We start from the raw sequence: 14,447 nt of genomic DNA on the forward strand, positions 1-14,447 counted from the left end.
AAATGGTGTTGGGAAAATTGGACCCAAGCCACATGCAGAAGAATGAAACTGGATCATTTCCTTACACCACACACAAAAATAGACTCAAAATGGATGAAAGACCTAAATCTGAGACAGGAGTCCATCAAAATTCTAATGGAGAACACAGGCAGCAACCTCTTCGACCTGAGCCGCAGCAACTTCTTCCTAGAAACATCGCCAAAGGCAAGGGAAGCAAGGGCAAAAATGAACTCTTGGGACTTCATCAAGATAAAAAGCTTTTGCAAAGCAAAGGAAACAGTCAACAAAACCAAATACAACCGACAGAATGGAAGAAGATATTTGCAAATGACATATCAGATAAAGGGCTAGTATCCTAAATCTATAAAGAACTCATCAAACTAAACACCCAAAGAACAAAGAATCCAATCAAGAAATGGGCAGAAGACATGAATAGACATTTTCCCAAAGAAGACATCCAAATGGCCAACAGACACATGAAAAAGTGCTCAACATCGCTTGGCATCAGGGAAGTCCAAATCAAAACCTCAATGAGATACCACCTCACACCAGTCAGAATGGCTAAAATTAACAAGTCAGGAAACGACAGATGTTGGCGGGGATGCGGAGAAAGGGGAACCCTCCTACACTGTTGATGGGAATCCAAGCTGGTGCAGCCACTCTGGAAAACAGTATGGAGGTTCCTCAAAAAGTTGAAAATAGAGCTACCATATGATCCAGCAATTGCACTACTGGATATTTACCCCAAAGATACAAAAGTAGGGATCCGAAAGGGTACGTGCACCCCGATGTTTATAGCAGCAATGTCCACAATAGCCAAACTGTGGAAAGAGCCAAGATGTCCATCGACAGATGAATGGATAAAGAAGATGTGGTATATATATACAATGGAATATTATGCAGCCATCAAAAGGAATGAGATCTTACCATTTGCAACGACATGGATGGAACTGGAGGGTATTATGCTGGGCGAAAGAAGTCAAACAGAAAGACATGTATCATATGACCTCACTGATATGAGGAATTCTTAATCTCAGGAAACAAACTGAGGGTTGCTGGAGTGGGGGGTGGGGTGGGAGGGATGGGGTGACTGGGTGATAGACACTGGGGAGGGTATGTGCTCTGGTAAGCGCTGTGAATTGTGCAAGACTGTTGAATCTCGGATCTGTACCTCTGAAACAAATAATGCAATATATGTTAAGAAAAAAAAAAGATAGCAGGAGGGGAAGAATGAAGTGGGGGAAATCAGAGGGGTAGACGAACCATGAGAGATGATGGACTCTGAAAAACAAACTGAGGGTTTTAGAGGGGAGGGGTGTGGGAGGATGGGTTAGCCTGGTGATGGGTATTGAGGAGGGCACGTTCTGCAGGGAGCACTGGGTGTTATGCACAATGAATCATGGAACACTACATCAAAAACTAATGATGTAATGTATGGGGATTAACATAACAATAAAAAAGGCTTAAATTACTAATATTAGAAATGAAAGAGGGCACATCACTAATGATCTCACGGACATTAAAAAGATAATAAAAGAATATTATGAACAACTCTATGCCCACAAATTCTGTAACCTAGATGAAATAGATCAATTCCTTGGAAGACATAATCCCAAAACTTACACGAGAAATAGACACTCCAAATAAAACTGTATGTATTAAATTGAATCATTAATAACCTTTCAAAATAGAAAACACCAGGGCCAGATGGGTTCACTGGTGAATTATACCAGCCATTTAGGTAAGAAGTTATACCAGTTCTTTATGATCTTTTCCAGAAAATAGAAGTAAAGGGGATACGTTCTAACTTATTCTTAGGCAGCATTAACCTAATATTCAAATTAGACAAAGACATTATGAAAAAGGAAAACTACAGACTATTATCTCTCATGAACATGGATGCAAAAATCCTTAACAAAATATTGGAAAATCAAACCCAATAATGTATGAAAAGAATTCTGTACCATAACTAAGTGGGATTTATTCCAGTTATGCAAGGCTGATCCAATATTCAAAAAGCAATTTGTGTAATCCATACATTAACAAGATAAAGAAGAAAAAATCATAATGTTCGTATCAGTAGATATAGAGGAAACATTTGACAAAACTCAGTACCCATTCATGATAAAAACTCGCAGCAAACTAGGAATATAGGGAAAGTTCAACTTGATAAAGAATATCTACAAAAACCCTGCAACTATGAGAAGCTAGATGCTTTCCCACTAAGATCAGGAACAAGATAAGGATGTCCCTTCTCACCACTCCTTTTGAACATCATACTGGAAACCCTAACTATGCAATGAGACAAGAAAATAAAATAAAAGGTATATACACTGGGAAGGAAGAAATAAAACTGTCTTTATTCACAGATATCATGATTGTCTATGTAGAAAACCCCAAAGAATCAGAAAAGAAACTTCTGGAACTAATAAGCATTTATAACCAGATTGCAGGATACAAGGTTAATACTACAAAAGTGAATTGCTTTCTTGAATGCTAGTGATGTACAATTAGAATTTGAAGTTAACACAGCACCATCTACATTAGCACCAAAGAAAATAAAATACTTAGGTATAAATCTACCAAAATATGTGCACGATCTATATGAGGATAACTACAAAACTGATGAAAGGAATTGGTGAAGATCTAAGTAAATGGAGAGAGATTCCATGTATGTAAATAGGAAGATTCAATATTGTCAACATGTCTGTTCTTCCCAGCTTGGTCTATAGATTCAACACAATCCCAGTTGAAATCCAGCAATTTGTTTTGTAGATACCAAGAAACTAATTCCAAAGTTTATATAGGAAGGAAAAAGAGAATAGCCAACAAAGTATTGAAGAACAAAGTTGCAGGACTGACAACTAATTGACTTTAAGACTTACTGTGAGGTTATAGTACTATAGACAGTGTGGTATTGGTGAAAGAATAGACAACATATAGATCAAAGCAACAAAATAGCTCAGAAATAGACCCACACAAATATATCAACTGATTTTTGACAAAGGTACAAAAGTAACTCAGTAGCTTTTGAGTAAATGGTACTGGAACAACTAGACATATACCTGCCCAACCCCCCCCCAAAAAAGGGAAGAAAAAGAATCTAGATACAGACTACCCATACCTTTCACAGAAATTAGCACAATATGAATTGTAGCTCTAAATGTAAAATGCAAAATTGTAAAACTAGAAGATCACATAGGAGAAAATACATGACTTTGAGTTTGGTGATAATTTTTTAGATAATGGCATCAAAAGCACAATCCATGAAACAAAAAATTGAGAAGTTGGACTTGGTTAAAATTAAAAACTTCTCTGTGAAAGACACTAATAAAAGAATGTATACAGGCTAGACACTGTATGATAAAGGATTGGTATCCAAAATACACAAATAACTCTTAAAACTCAACAGAACAGCACAACTAAAAAATGGGAAAAGGACTTGAGTGGACATTTTTCCAAAGAAGATGTAAAAATGACCGGTAAGTATATGGAATGATAGTCAACATCACTAAGAGTTTTAAGTGGTAAGTTTAAAGGCATATATGTTATATGTATTTGCCATAATAAAAAAATGCACAAAAGATATGAACAGGCATCTCATGAAGGAAGACATTCAGCTGGCAAATAAGCATAGGAAAAGATGCTTAACATTATACGTCATTAGGGAATTGCAAAGTAAAACAACAATGAGATGTTGTTATGTATCTATCAGAATTACAAACATTCAGAACACTGACGGCACCAAATGCTGGCAAGAATGTGGACTGATAGGAACTCTTATTCATTGTGGGTATGACTGCAAAATGGTACAGCTATGTTGGAAGACAATCCTATAGTTCCTGCCACAGTTGCTGTTAGGACTCTGAACACTACTAGCTCAGTGTTTTTTCCTTTCCATTCTCCATTTTCCCTATGTGTCCTAATTTATGGTATCTCTGAAAAGATAAAATTGTTGTTAGTGACCATCTAATCTGAAATCAGTGTAGGGTTTCGTTCTTTCTTTCTTTCTTTCTTTCTTGACTCAGTGTCAACTAATAACCTGTCTTAGGTATATAGGTTTTCACATTTTCTTGCTTGTTTTAAAAAACTATTTTCAATTGATTTCTGTTCTATAAATAAGGATTTTTTATTTGCATTCCCACTTCATGCTAAAATTATGGAGATTTTACTATAATTATGTAAAATGGGATGAGTATAAGCATATAGATGTTCATAGAGCTTGTACTGGTTTATTAAACATACTTATTTGTGTTTAAATTCAAGAGGCTAGTGATTTCACATTAAAAATTGTAGAACTAATTTGGTATATTCTTTTGTGAAACATTTTGATGCTTTGAATATTCATATTGCTACATAGCATTGATTTTGTTATTTGTCTTTTTATAGAGAGAGAAGATACATGAGAGATGCAAGAATATTTGTCCTTCTAAAGATACCTTTGACAGGACTCTCTTATATACTCATGGTATGAATATGTGCTATTTGTAGACAATGTGGAGATTAAATATGTGATACTTGTAGCATAGCATAAATATCAACAAACAAAATCTTAATTTTGGGACCTTGATGGCTGTTATACCTATAATTTTTATTTTTAGTGAGATTTTTATAGCCTATGATCGTAATCTTTTCCAAAAGCTTTTAAGAGAAAAACCGTGGGTCTCATTGTAGTGTTATCCTTCATTTCAACAAATATTTATTTAACATCTGGGTGCTTGGTATTTTGCTTGTTGTTTAAAAATAGATGAGTAACAAAGAGCACTTGTCATCAAGAAGCTGATAGTCTCCTGAGTAGGGTTACATAAATAAACCAACAATTGAAGCCCTGTATATCAAGCAGTAAGTTCAGCGTGGCAAGATGGTATAGAGCTCCTAATTTGTTAAGCCTTAGAAAACTTCTAGAGTTGATGATTGCCTGTGTTCTAAACTAGCTGCTGAGAAAGATTTATGTGGGGAAAAGGCCTTCCAGGAAGAAGGAACAATGTATGCAAAGCAATAGAGTCAAAATTAAAAAAAAAAAAGAACAGACCATGTTCAAAGAACTGCAAGAGTTCAGTATGTTGGCTCTACTGGGAGTAAGAAGTGAGGCTGAAGAAGTAGGCAGGGGGGTCAGATCCTGAAGAGCCTTGTATGCCATGCTAAGGAATTTTTCTTTTCTAAAAGCTGTACAGAGCCACAGAATATTTTTAACCAGACATCAGATTTATGATTATACATTTCACCGTGAAAACAGTTGTGGAAAACAAATTTAAGGATGTTGATAAACTGGAGGCAAAGAGATGGTTGGAAGCCATTGCAGTAATACACGTGAGAAATCATATGGCCCCAATAGCAGTTATAATGAAGATGGAGAGGAATTTAAGCATTTGAGAGATACATTAGAGATCAAAGCACAGGTTTTGGTGGCCAGTCAGTTGGTGGTAATGATCAGTTTACACACTGAGAAGTTTCTGTGGATTTCACAATTTAGGATCTCTTACGGAGGGCATTCAGACTTGAAGTGGTGATTACAGAAAACACAATCCTATATATTAAAGAGTGAGTACAAGAGAAAGAAATGGAGACTACCACTGTGAATATGACTTGAGGATTTGAGTTATAGGGTTTTGAGAGAACAGAGTGTAAGAATGTTTTTGCATGGTCAACACTAGATGAGGCAGGAGACACATTTGCATAACCTGAGAGTGAGTGCTTCCTTAAGTTTTGTACTGGAGGGCTTCCCTTGCCTCAGCCTAGTCCAGGCCCTGGGTTTTGTCTTTATCTTTTTTTTTTTTTTTTTTTTGGTTTGTTTTAATGGAAGAGAACTGAGCATGTATATACACAGAGAGGAACTATTAGAAGGGAAGAGGCTGAAGATATGGAAAGAGGCAGAGGCAGGGTATTTGATGAAGCACGCTCACAGAAGAGGCAGGAAGGCATGGAGTCCAACCCAGGAAGGTTAGTTTTGGAAAGGACCTGAGATCTAGTTGGTGAGTATATTTTATGGAATAAAATGAAAACAAGTATAAAAAAAATCATATTTTCTCTTTTCCTTTTTTTAATAGATAAATCCAGGACAGATCTGGAGCAAGTACCTAAGGTAACAAAGCTTAATAAATGAGAATACTGCTTCTTAATATCTTTAATTTTTTATAATCTTTAGTATCTTTAGTTTTGCCTTATAAGAAGCTTTCATTTGACTTTCTTACACTTTAACCACTTTGCCTGTTCTGGGACTTTGTGCATCACTTTTCTTCTTTGTTTTGTCATCATCAATTTCTTCTTCATTACTGAAATCTACAAATATGTTTAAGTCTCTCCATTCTTTTTTTTTTTTTTAAAGATTTTGTTTATTTGACAGAGAGAGAAACAGCGAGAGAGGGAACACAAGCAGGGGGAGTGGGAGAGGGAGAAGCAGGCTTCCCGCTGAGCAGGGAGCCCAATGCGGGGCTCCATCCCAGGACCCTGGGATCATGACCTGAGCTGAAGGCAGACGCTTAATGACTGAGCCACCCAGGCGCCCTAAGTCTCTCCATTCTGAGAAAGAATTTTATTGATGTTACTACCCCTTCAAATTATTCAGAGACATGTCCTTTATATGAAAAATTTTAGAGAGATGTGTAATAGATGTTTTCTTCCCCCCCGGGGAAAGAGTCTATTGCATTAATTAGATTCTCTAAGAGGTCTGTGATAACTGCTCTCTAAGGTGAGAAGACATAGAAAGACAGCAGACAGAAACAAAAAGGCAGTCATTTTTAAAGTAGTTGATTACTACAAAATAAAATTCAAACTCTGTCATTTAAGGCCCTTGATTATTCATTTCCATCATAGTCACACTCAACTTTTGCTTACTAATTTTTACACATTCTTTACTTCAGCCAAACTATTTTGCAGGCTCTGTTCTTTACTTGCACTGTTCCTTTAGCCTGGAAGACTTTTCCTCACCTCCCCATATCTAATTCTTTCTTTACATTCTCTTGCTTAAATGGCAACTTTACATGAATACATTTCTTTCCAACTGAAGATAATTGGCCCCTTGCTGAATTTCCATAGTATTTAATGTAGATTTGTGCCTTCTTTTTAAGGCATTTGTCACTCTTCTTCTTTTAAGATATTTATGTATATATTTTATCACAACCATTGGACTAAAGATCCTTGGGATTAGGACCTATGTAATAATTTATCTTTGTTTCCCCCTTAGTGCCTAGCATAAGGGTTACATCATCAGTAAATATTCATTGAATTAATCAGTACTTTTAATTATACTAAAGCAGGGACTAGAAAATACACTCATGCCCCTAGTTAGTTTTTCCCTATCACTTTATACTAATTTTTGGATATAGATAAAATGGATCAGTAAATATAATAAAATATAGCATAGAAATTAAGTTAAACCATGTTTCAGGCCTTATGCTAGGTACTGGAGATACAAAGATTAATTAGCTATAAATCCAGTCTTAAAGAAACATATGATCTCCAGGGGGCGATACATATATTCAATAAATAATTTTTGTGAAGTATGAGATACATAAATATATGTGGCATATGTACTTAAATTCAGAGATGGGGCGACTGATGTGTTCAGAGATGGGGTAAGTGTTCATACAGAGATAATGTTTGCCCTTTTGATTTGGTGGTATTCTCTAAGAAAATAAGCAGGAAAGGCATTTTAGGCTGAAAGCATGTACAAAGATAATTAAGCACAAGAGGATATGGAAGTTGAGTATTGCTAGAATGTAACTTGTAAATAGTGGGAGTGGCAAAATACAAATTGGTGAGGGAGTTAAAAAAAAATGAAGGGCCTTTGATGCCATTCTAAAGAGTTTGGTCCTTAGGTCATGGGAATCCATTGAGAGATTTAAACAGAGAAGTTAATTCATTTATACTTACATTTTAAAAGTACATCTGACAGCGGTATAGGGAAGAGATTGAGGAAGGACATGAATAAATAGCCATTTACTGTAATCCAGAGATAATGAAGAGCTGCACCGACGAAATGCTATAGATGTAGAGGAGAGAGAGCATTCAAGTCTTATTTATAGAAAATACAATGGGTAGGACTTTATGCCCAGATGGATGTGGTATGTAAAGGAAAGAGTGATCTTTTCATAGAATTGAATTTGTTTTGGTTTTAAAACTTAGTATATGTCTATCTACAAAACTAATTTTGAAAGCATTTTAAGCAGGAGAAAGTAGAAATATAAATACAGAGAATTTGATATTTGGCATTTTTTAAAAACTACTGTGAGTGGGAACTAATATAGAAATTTGGGGATAAGAGATATCCATCTCCCTTTGGTGTGTGCCTGGTGGGACTGCATTAGTGAATTTGATTACATAGTAATGGAATGATCACCTCCATTGGTAAAGACAAAAAACAATTTTCTATCTTTCATGAGTATTTTTAGCTTGATGAAACACTATTTATACATTTTTTATACAGATTTTTGTGTAAATCAACGTATCATCACTGGCTTTTGCTGTTTATGCTTCAGGTCCAAGTTAATCATTGTTTAATGGTCTTATGATGTTTGAAGGGATAATGGATGTAAAAAAATGTTTATCTAATTGAGGAAAATACATTTTTTAATAGATTTTTATGAAACCAGATTTTGCCTTGGACGATTCCTTAACTTTTAATTCAGTTTTACCATGGTCTCATTTTAATACTGCTGGTGGAAAAGGAAATCGTGATGCAGCTTCCTCGAAGTTGCTGCAAGAAAAGGTAATTTCTTTTTTACTCTTTCCATGTAGAAAACTATATTCTAGTTAAGTAGTACCTTTGTGTGGGTTCTGATTTAGTTATTTAGTAAGGGCTATTTTAATTTCATTTTTATTGTTACTGCCTTCAAATCTTAACTGATAAAGTAAAAGCATTTGATTCAATGGAAAACAAGTGCTGGTGAAAAAGGAAAAGCTCATTGTTGGAGTGCTTCTTATCTAAAATAGCAGTTGATGGAATTTCAGTTTAAAGGATGTATTAGATAACACAATTAATTGCTTTACATTTATCCCAAACAATATATTGGCTAATTTTGTATTCTTTATGAGTGAAGCATGGAAAATCAACTCTTGCTGAGGTATCATTTTTCCTTATTTCCACATCGCAAGGATGATTATTTTGAAGCAAAAATACGATAGTTGAAAAATACAGTATTGTATTAAAAATTGTATTAAAAATACAATACTATAGTTTTTGGTTTAAAAGACTATAATAAGAGATGAGGAAGGACACTATATCATATATAATAAGAGATGAGGAAGGACACTGTATCATACTTAAAGGGTCTATCCAACAAGATCTAACAATTGTAAATATCTGTGCCCCTAACATGGGAGCAGCCAATTATATAAGCCAGTTAATAACAAAATCAAAGAAACACTTCGGCAACAATATAATAATAGTAGGGGACTTTAACACCCCCCTCACTGAAATGGACATATCATCTAAGCAAAAGATCAACAAGGAAATAAAGACTTTAAATGACACACTGGACCAAATGGACTTCACAGATATATTCAGAACATTCCATCCCAAAGCAACAGAATGCACATTCTTCTCTAGTGCCTATGGAACATTCTCCACAATAGATCACATCCTAGGTCACAAATCAGATCTCAACTGGTATCAAAAGATTGGGATCATTCCCTGCATATTTTCAGACCACAATGCTTTGAAACTAGAACTCAATCACAAGAGGAAAGTGGGAAAGGACTCAGAGATGTTGAGAGATAATGCCTAAAGTTTGAGCTATAGGTTGAAGAATCTAAAAGTTTAAAAAGTGGGAGAGAAATGGAAAGATAATGTAGCCCAAAAAATGCATATGCAATTAGAAAGGAAGAAAAGGCAAATCAAGTTTTAGGAGTCCATATTTGAAATTAGAAAGCATATTTAATATATGTTGCTCTAGGAATTAATCTTGGTTGTGTTACAAATAAAGTATGTATGAACTCTTTTAAGGCATTTGTCAACCTTTTAAGAGGAAAGTATATTGGAAATAAACTGAGTTTTATAAATTGATAAAAGAATAATTTTTGAAATGTAAAGTAAGCAGCCTTGAAAAAACATCCCAATGAATTCTAGTATTTTCTATAATTTGTGACCAGATCATGAATCTGTCTTTCACAGATTCTTTTGAGGCAGAGTGGCAGAGTAGAAAGAGCTTCAGTTTTTGGGTCAGACAGACTTAGGTTCAAATTTTAGTTTTGCCACTTACTAACCACATGACTTTATTCAAAGTATTTAATGTCTCTGAGCCTCAATTTCCTCATCTGTAAAATAAGAATACTAATACCTGAATTCTAAGATTGTTAAAACTAGAAAATTATGTATATAAAATACCAGTGCCTGGTATATAGAAGGAAGAGGTCAATAAATGTAACTATAATAAACTTTTAGTCAGATGAGTGATGTGTGTTGGTGCGGGGATTAAGGAAATCATTCTCTCTCAGATTTTAGAACTTCTGAAACTAGATTATAATCTCAGATTATTGTGGGGTACTCTTACTTTCTAGAAAGTAGTTGGTGTTTGGAGGGCGGTAATAGCAGGAGCAGAGGAAGAAGGTTAATCGGCTTCTTCTACTCTTTTGTCTTACGTTTATTAACGTTTCACCTCCCTTCCATTTTATTATGCCCAATATCAAGAATCCCATAATCAAATAGTTCATTCAATAGGATTTAAGATATATGTAGAAATCCTGTATCATTTTCAGAAAGTATTTGGATAGTCAAAGAAGGTAATCTTCTAATACTCCATGATTTTTTTTTTTCCTTCTTAAGCTGAGCCATTATCTGGATATTGTGGAAGTAAACATTGCTCACCAGATCTCTCTACGTTCTGAAGCATTTTTTCATGCAATGACCTCTCAACACGAATTGCAGGACTACCTCAAGAAAACTTCCCAGGCTGTAAAGATGCTTCGAGATAAAATTGCACAGATTGATAAAGTAATGTGTGAAGGATCACTACACATTTTAAGACTGGCACTTACCAGAAACAATTGTGTTAAAGTGTACAATAAACTCAAGTTAATGGCCACTGTACACCAGACTCAGCCTACAGTACAGGTGTTGTTATCCACTTCTGAATTTGTTGGAGCATTGGACTTAATAGCAACAACACAAGAGGTTCTACAGCAGGAACTTCAGGGCATTCACAGCTTCCGGTATGTCCTTTAAGTAAGCTTTTAGAAATAATGTTAGAAGTTTTTAAAGAATAAATTTTAGTGTATAATGTTAGCTGGGGAAGTGTGAATGTATGTAAGTTACATGAATATTTTTGTTACAGACTGATCTGTTTAGTAATGTTATCATTGTGATATTTTAGTCTTAGCAATACAAAAACTGTAAGGACCAGTATTTACAGAAACATTTGAATGGAGAAACAAAATTAAATTTTCTGGTAGATGGTACTAATGAAAGGCCAGTCACAACTTTGAAAATAACATTTCCAAAATGTTGAAATAGTTTTGTGTCAAGTTAGTAGATCAAGGTGCAGGAAGGAATACCAGTATATCTAAAATTAAATTCATTTTAAAAGTTCTTGATAGGTTTTAAATTTAATAATTATTAAATAATTATTTAATAATGTAATTATTATATTTGTATATAACAATCATTATTCGATAATTATTAAAATTCTCATGTGCAGTGTTTATCACATTGCAAAAAATTCCATTTGGTGATGGAAAACACCCAATTTTTCCTACGTTCTTATTTTGAAAATATTTTTAACATTAGCATTTTAGTTATTTTTATTTTTTTTTATTTGACACAGAGAGAGCGAAAGAGGGAACACAAGCAGGGGGAGTGGGAAAGGGAGAAGCAGGCTTCCCGCTGAGCAGGGAGCCCAGTGCAGGGCTCGATCCCAGGACCCTGGGATCCTGACCTGAGCCAAAGGCAGACGCTTAACAACTGAGCCATCCACATGCCCCTGGGTTTTAGTTATTTTATGTGAGAGCATGTCAAAATGTTTAATTTATAGATAAACCAGGTACAGGTCATCAAAATTTCATTCAGTTAAGCAGGCTTGCAATATCCTTGTAGAAGTCCCTCTCCTGGAAAACCCATCCAAACCTTATACTACTAAGTGACAATAAAGAAGTTGTATGGAAGATGTGTTCTGTAACTTAATAGATATTTAATACATTCTGGAAAAGTTAGCTTCAAAATAAATTTAACTGAATTATAAATTCTTGTTGACTAAGGATAGGTAATTGGAATATTTATTTAGAATGCATTTTTTAAAAGGTGGCCCAAATTTAATGACATAAATGATTGATTCATTCATTCAAGAAATGGTTATTGATCACCTTTACATATCAGACACCAGGCAGATTACTGGGAATATGGTCATGAACAAAGCAGAGATGCTCTCTACTCTGTTTTTACAATTTATTTGGCAGAAGGAAGGAGACAGAAATGACTGTGTTGTCATCATACAGTGCAATACTGTATGATGATGAATGTACAGATTATTATGGAGCTCTAACCTTAGGGGAGGAACCTAATCTAGATTTGGATGTCTACAGAAAAAGTTTGAGTCACAAGCCTCTTTGAGAATCCATTGAAAGCTGTTGATTAGATCGTCTTTCCATAAAAATATACCTGTACCTAAAATTTTACAATTAATTTTGGGTGGATCATAGTTCTTTGAAGCCTACTTTGGTTTCCTAGCATGGACAAAATGATTTTTAGTTTCCCTTTTACCTCTGAAATTTTAAATATTTCTGTTTTTTGAATGAATGGAATATATTTTTATATTTTTAATTTTTAATTTTTTAAAAAGATTTTATTTATTTGAGAGAGCACACAAGCAGGGGTTGGGGGAGAGGGGCAGAGGGAGAGAAGCAGACTCCCCGCTAAGCAGGGAGCCTGATGCAGGACCCTGGGATCATGACCTGAGCTGAAGGCAGATGCTTAACTGACTGAACCACCCAGGTTATTTTTATTTTTTTAAAGATTTTATTTATTTATTAGAGAAAGAGAGTGGGGTGATGCAGAAGGGGGAAGGAGAGGGACAAAGAGACTCTGTGCCGAGTGCAGAGCCCTACGTGGGGCTCAGTCTCACGAGGCTGAGATCATGACCTGAGCTGAAACCAAGAATCTGATGCTTAACTGACTGAGCCACCCAGGGACCCTGGAATATATTTTTAAAATAAACACTAATTTTGTCACTACTTTAGAAAAATTGACTTCTGTAATGACAGAAGTTGTCTTTCACTTGATTTCACTAATATTATGAATGTTGATAGATATTGGGAGCTGATTCTATAGAGTGTTTTTATCCTCTGAATAGGATAGCCCTGAGAAATAAAGATTGGTGGCACCTGGGTGGCTCAGTCAGTTAAGTGTCTGCCTTCAGCTCAGGTCATGATCCCAGTGGGGTCCTGGGATCGAGCCCTGCATTGGGCATAATCATTTTAATAAACTAAGAACACAGTTTACATCACTAATGCTGATAAGTAGGCAAGAGTCCTACAATACACACTATCTTAATTGTGATGCTGAGGTAAGGACATTCAAGTGCAGATGTAATACAGAAGTCTCACTGTGGGCCTAACAAATATCTGAACCTTGGTATCTTGCAGATTTTGAAATAGAAAATCTTCAGTTACTTTGAAATTCAGGGATATAGTGTTATTTGCTCTTTCTTATTGTAAAGGTTTATGTAGAAACTTTCAGTTTTCATTGTTGTTAACTTTTTTTTCCCTTACTACTTACTACCACCATTATTCTGTAACCACCACCACTATAAAACCTAAGAGCACCTTTTGAATTGTTCTCTCTACCAGGTACTGTGCAAAGTATGTTACATATGTTATTTGGCCCCCTCCACCCCCCAAAAAACCTCTATAAGATAAGTAATCTTATCCTCATTTTAATAGATAAGGAAACTGAAGCATAGAAAGTCTTATTAGATAACTTGCTCCAGGTCATACAGCAAGTTCTAAAACAGTAGAGTTGAGATTCAATCCAGGTCTCATCTGACCTGAGAGCTATGTATGCTTTTTAATATATTTGCTTGAGGATTTATAGGACCTCAAAAAAATCACTCTGAACATCAGTGCTGATTTTATAGTGCAGTAGATGTTAAATCGTGGGCAATCGGGTTATAAGTTGGCAGTTGAGTTATAGGTTCACTGAGCCAGGACCTACCATAGTAATTGATAACAATTAATGAAACTAGTTTGTTTTCTAGTCATAAGACTTTTTTTCCTTTTTTTCTGGGGTTGGGGGGAGAAAAGGTGGAAAACAGAGTTAATTATAAGTTCCAGCTTATTATGATTTCGTTCATCAGAGGTCACCTTGGGATTCCACTTAAGGGATTTTTATTATTGGAAGTTATAAAAAAGTAACATAATCTTTGATCCTGATATAATCTCCCATAATTTAGATCTTCAAAACAATATAGTAAGAAGACATCTGCATTGTATGCTCTGGGATAAAGTCAAAAAGCCGATGT

The 14,447-nt window shown here is 35.1% G+C and overlaps 1 protein-coding gene across 5 annotated transcripts in view; it reads left to right on the forward strand.

Annotated features, from left to right (window-relative positions):
• VPS54 (VPS54 subunit of GARP complex) overlaps positions 1–14,447 on the forward strand; it is a 95,812-nt gene that overhangs the window by 31,606 nt on the left and 49,759 nt on the right. For all 5 annotated transcript variants that reach the window (XR_004678555.1, XM_035001433.1, XM_035001434.1 and 2 more), the window contains 4 exons: positions 4,390–4,468; positions 6,048–6,082; positions 8,576–8,707; positions 10,763–11,148. Coding sequence is in view for 4 of the 5 variants with exons in the window: in XM_035001433.1 (XP_034857324.1) it covers positions 4,390–4,468; positions 6,048–6,082; positions 8,576–8,707; positions 10,763–11,148 (632 nt within the window). In the remaining variant the exon portion in view is untranslated. The remainder of the gene's footprint in view (positions 1–4,389; positions 4,469–6,047; positions 6,083–8,575; positions 8,708–10,762; positions 11,149–14,447) is intronic.

This window comes from Mirounga leonina, unplaced genomic scaffold, assembly GCF_011800145.1.
Source record: "Mirounga leonina isolate KUSES-001 unplaced genomic scaffold, KU_Mleo_1.0 Mir_125, whole genome shotgun sequence".
NCBI classification, from domain to species: domain Eukaryota; kingdom Metazoa; phylum Chordata; class Mammalia; order Carnivora; family Phocidae; genus Mirounga; species Mirounga leonina.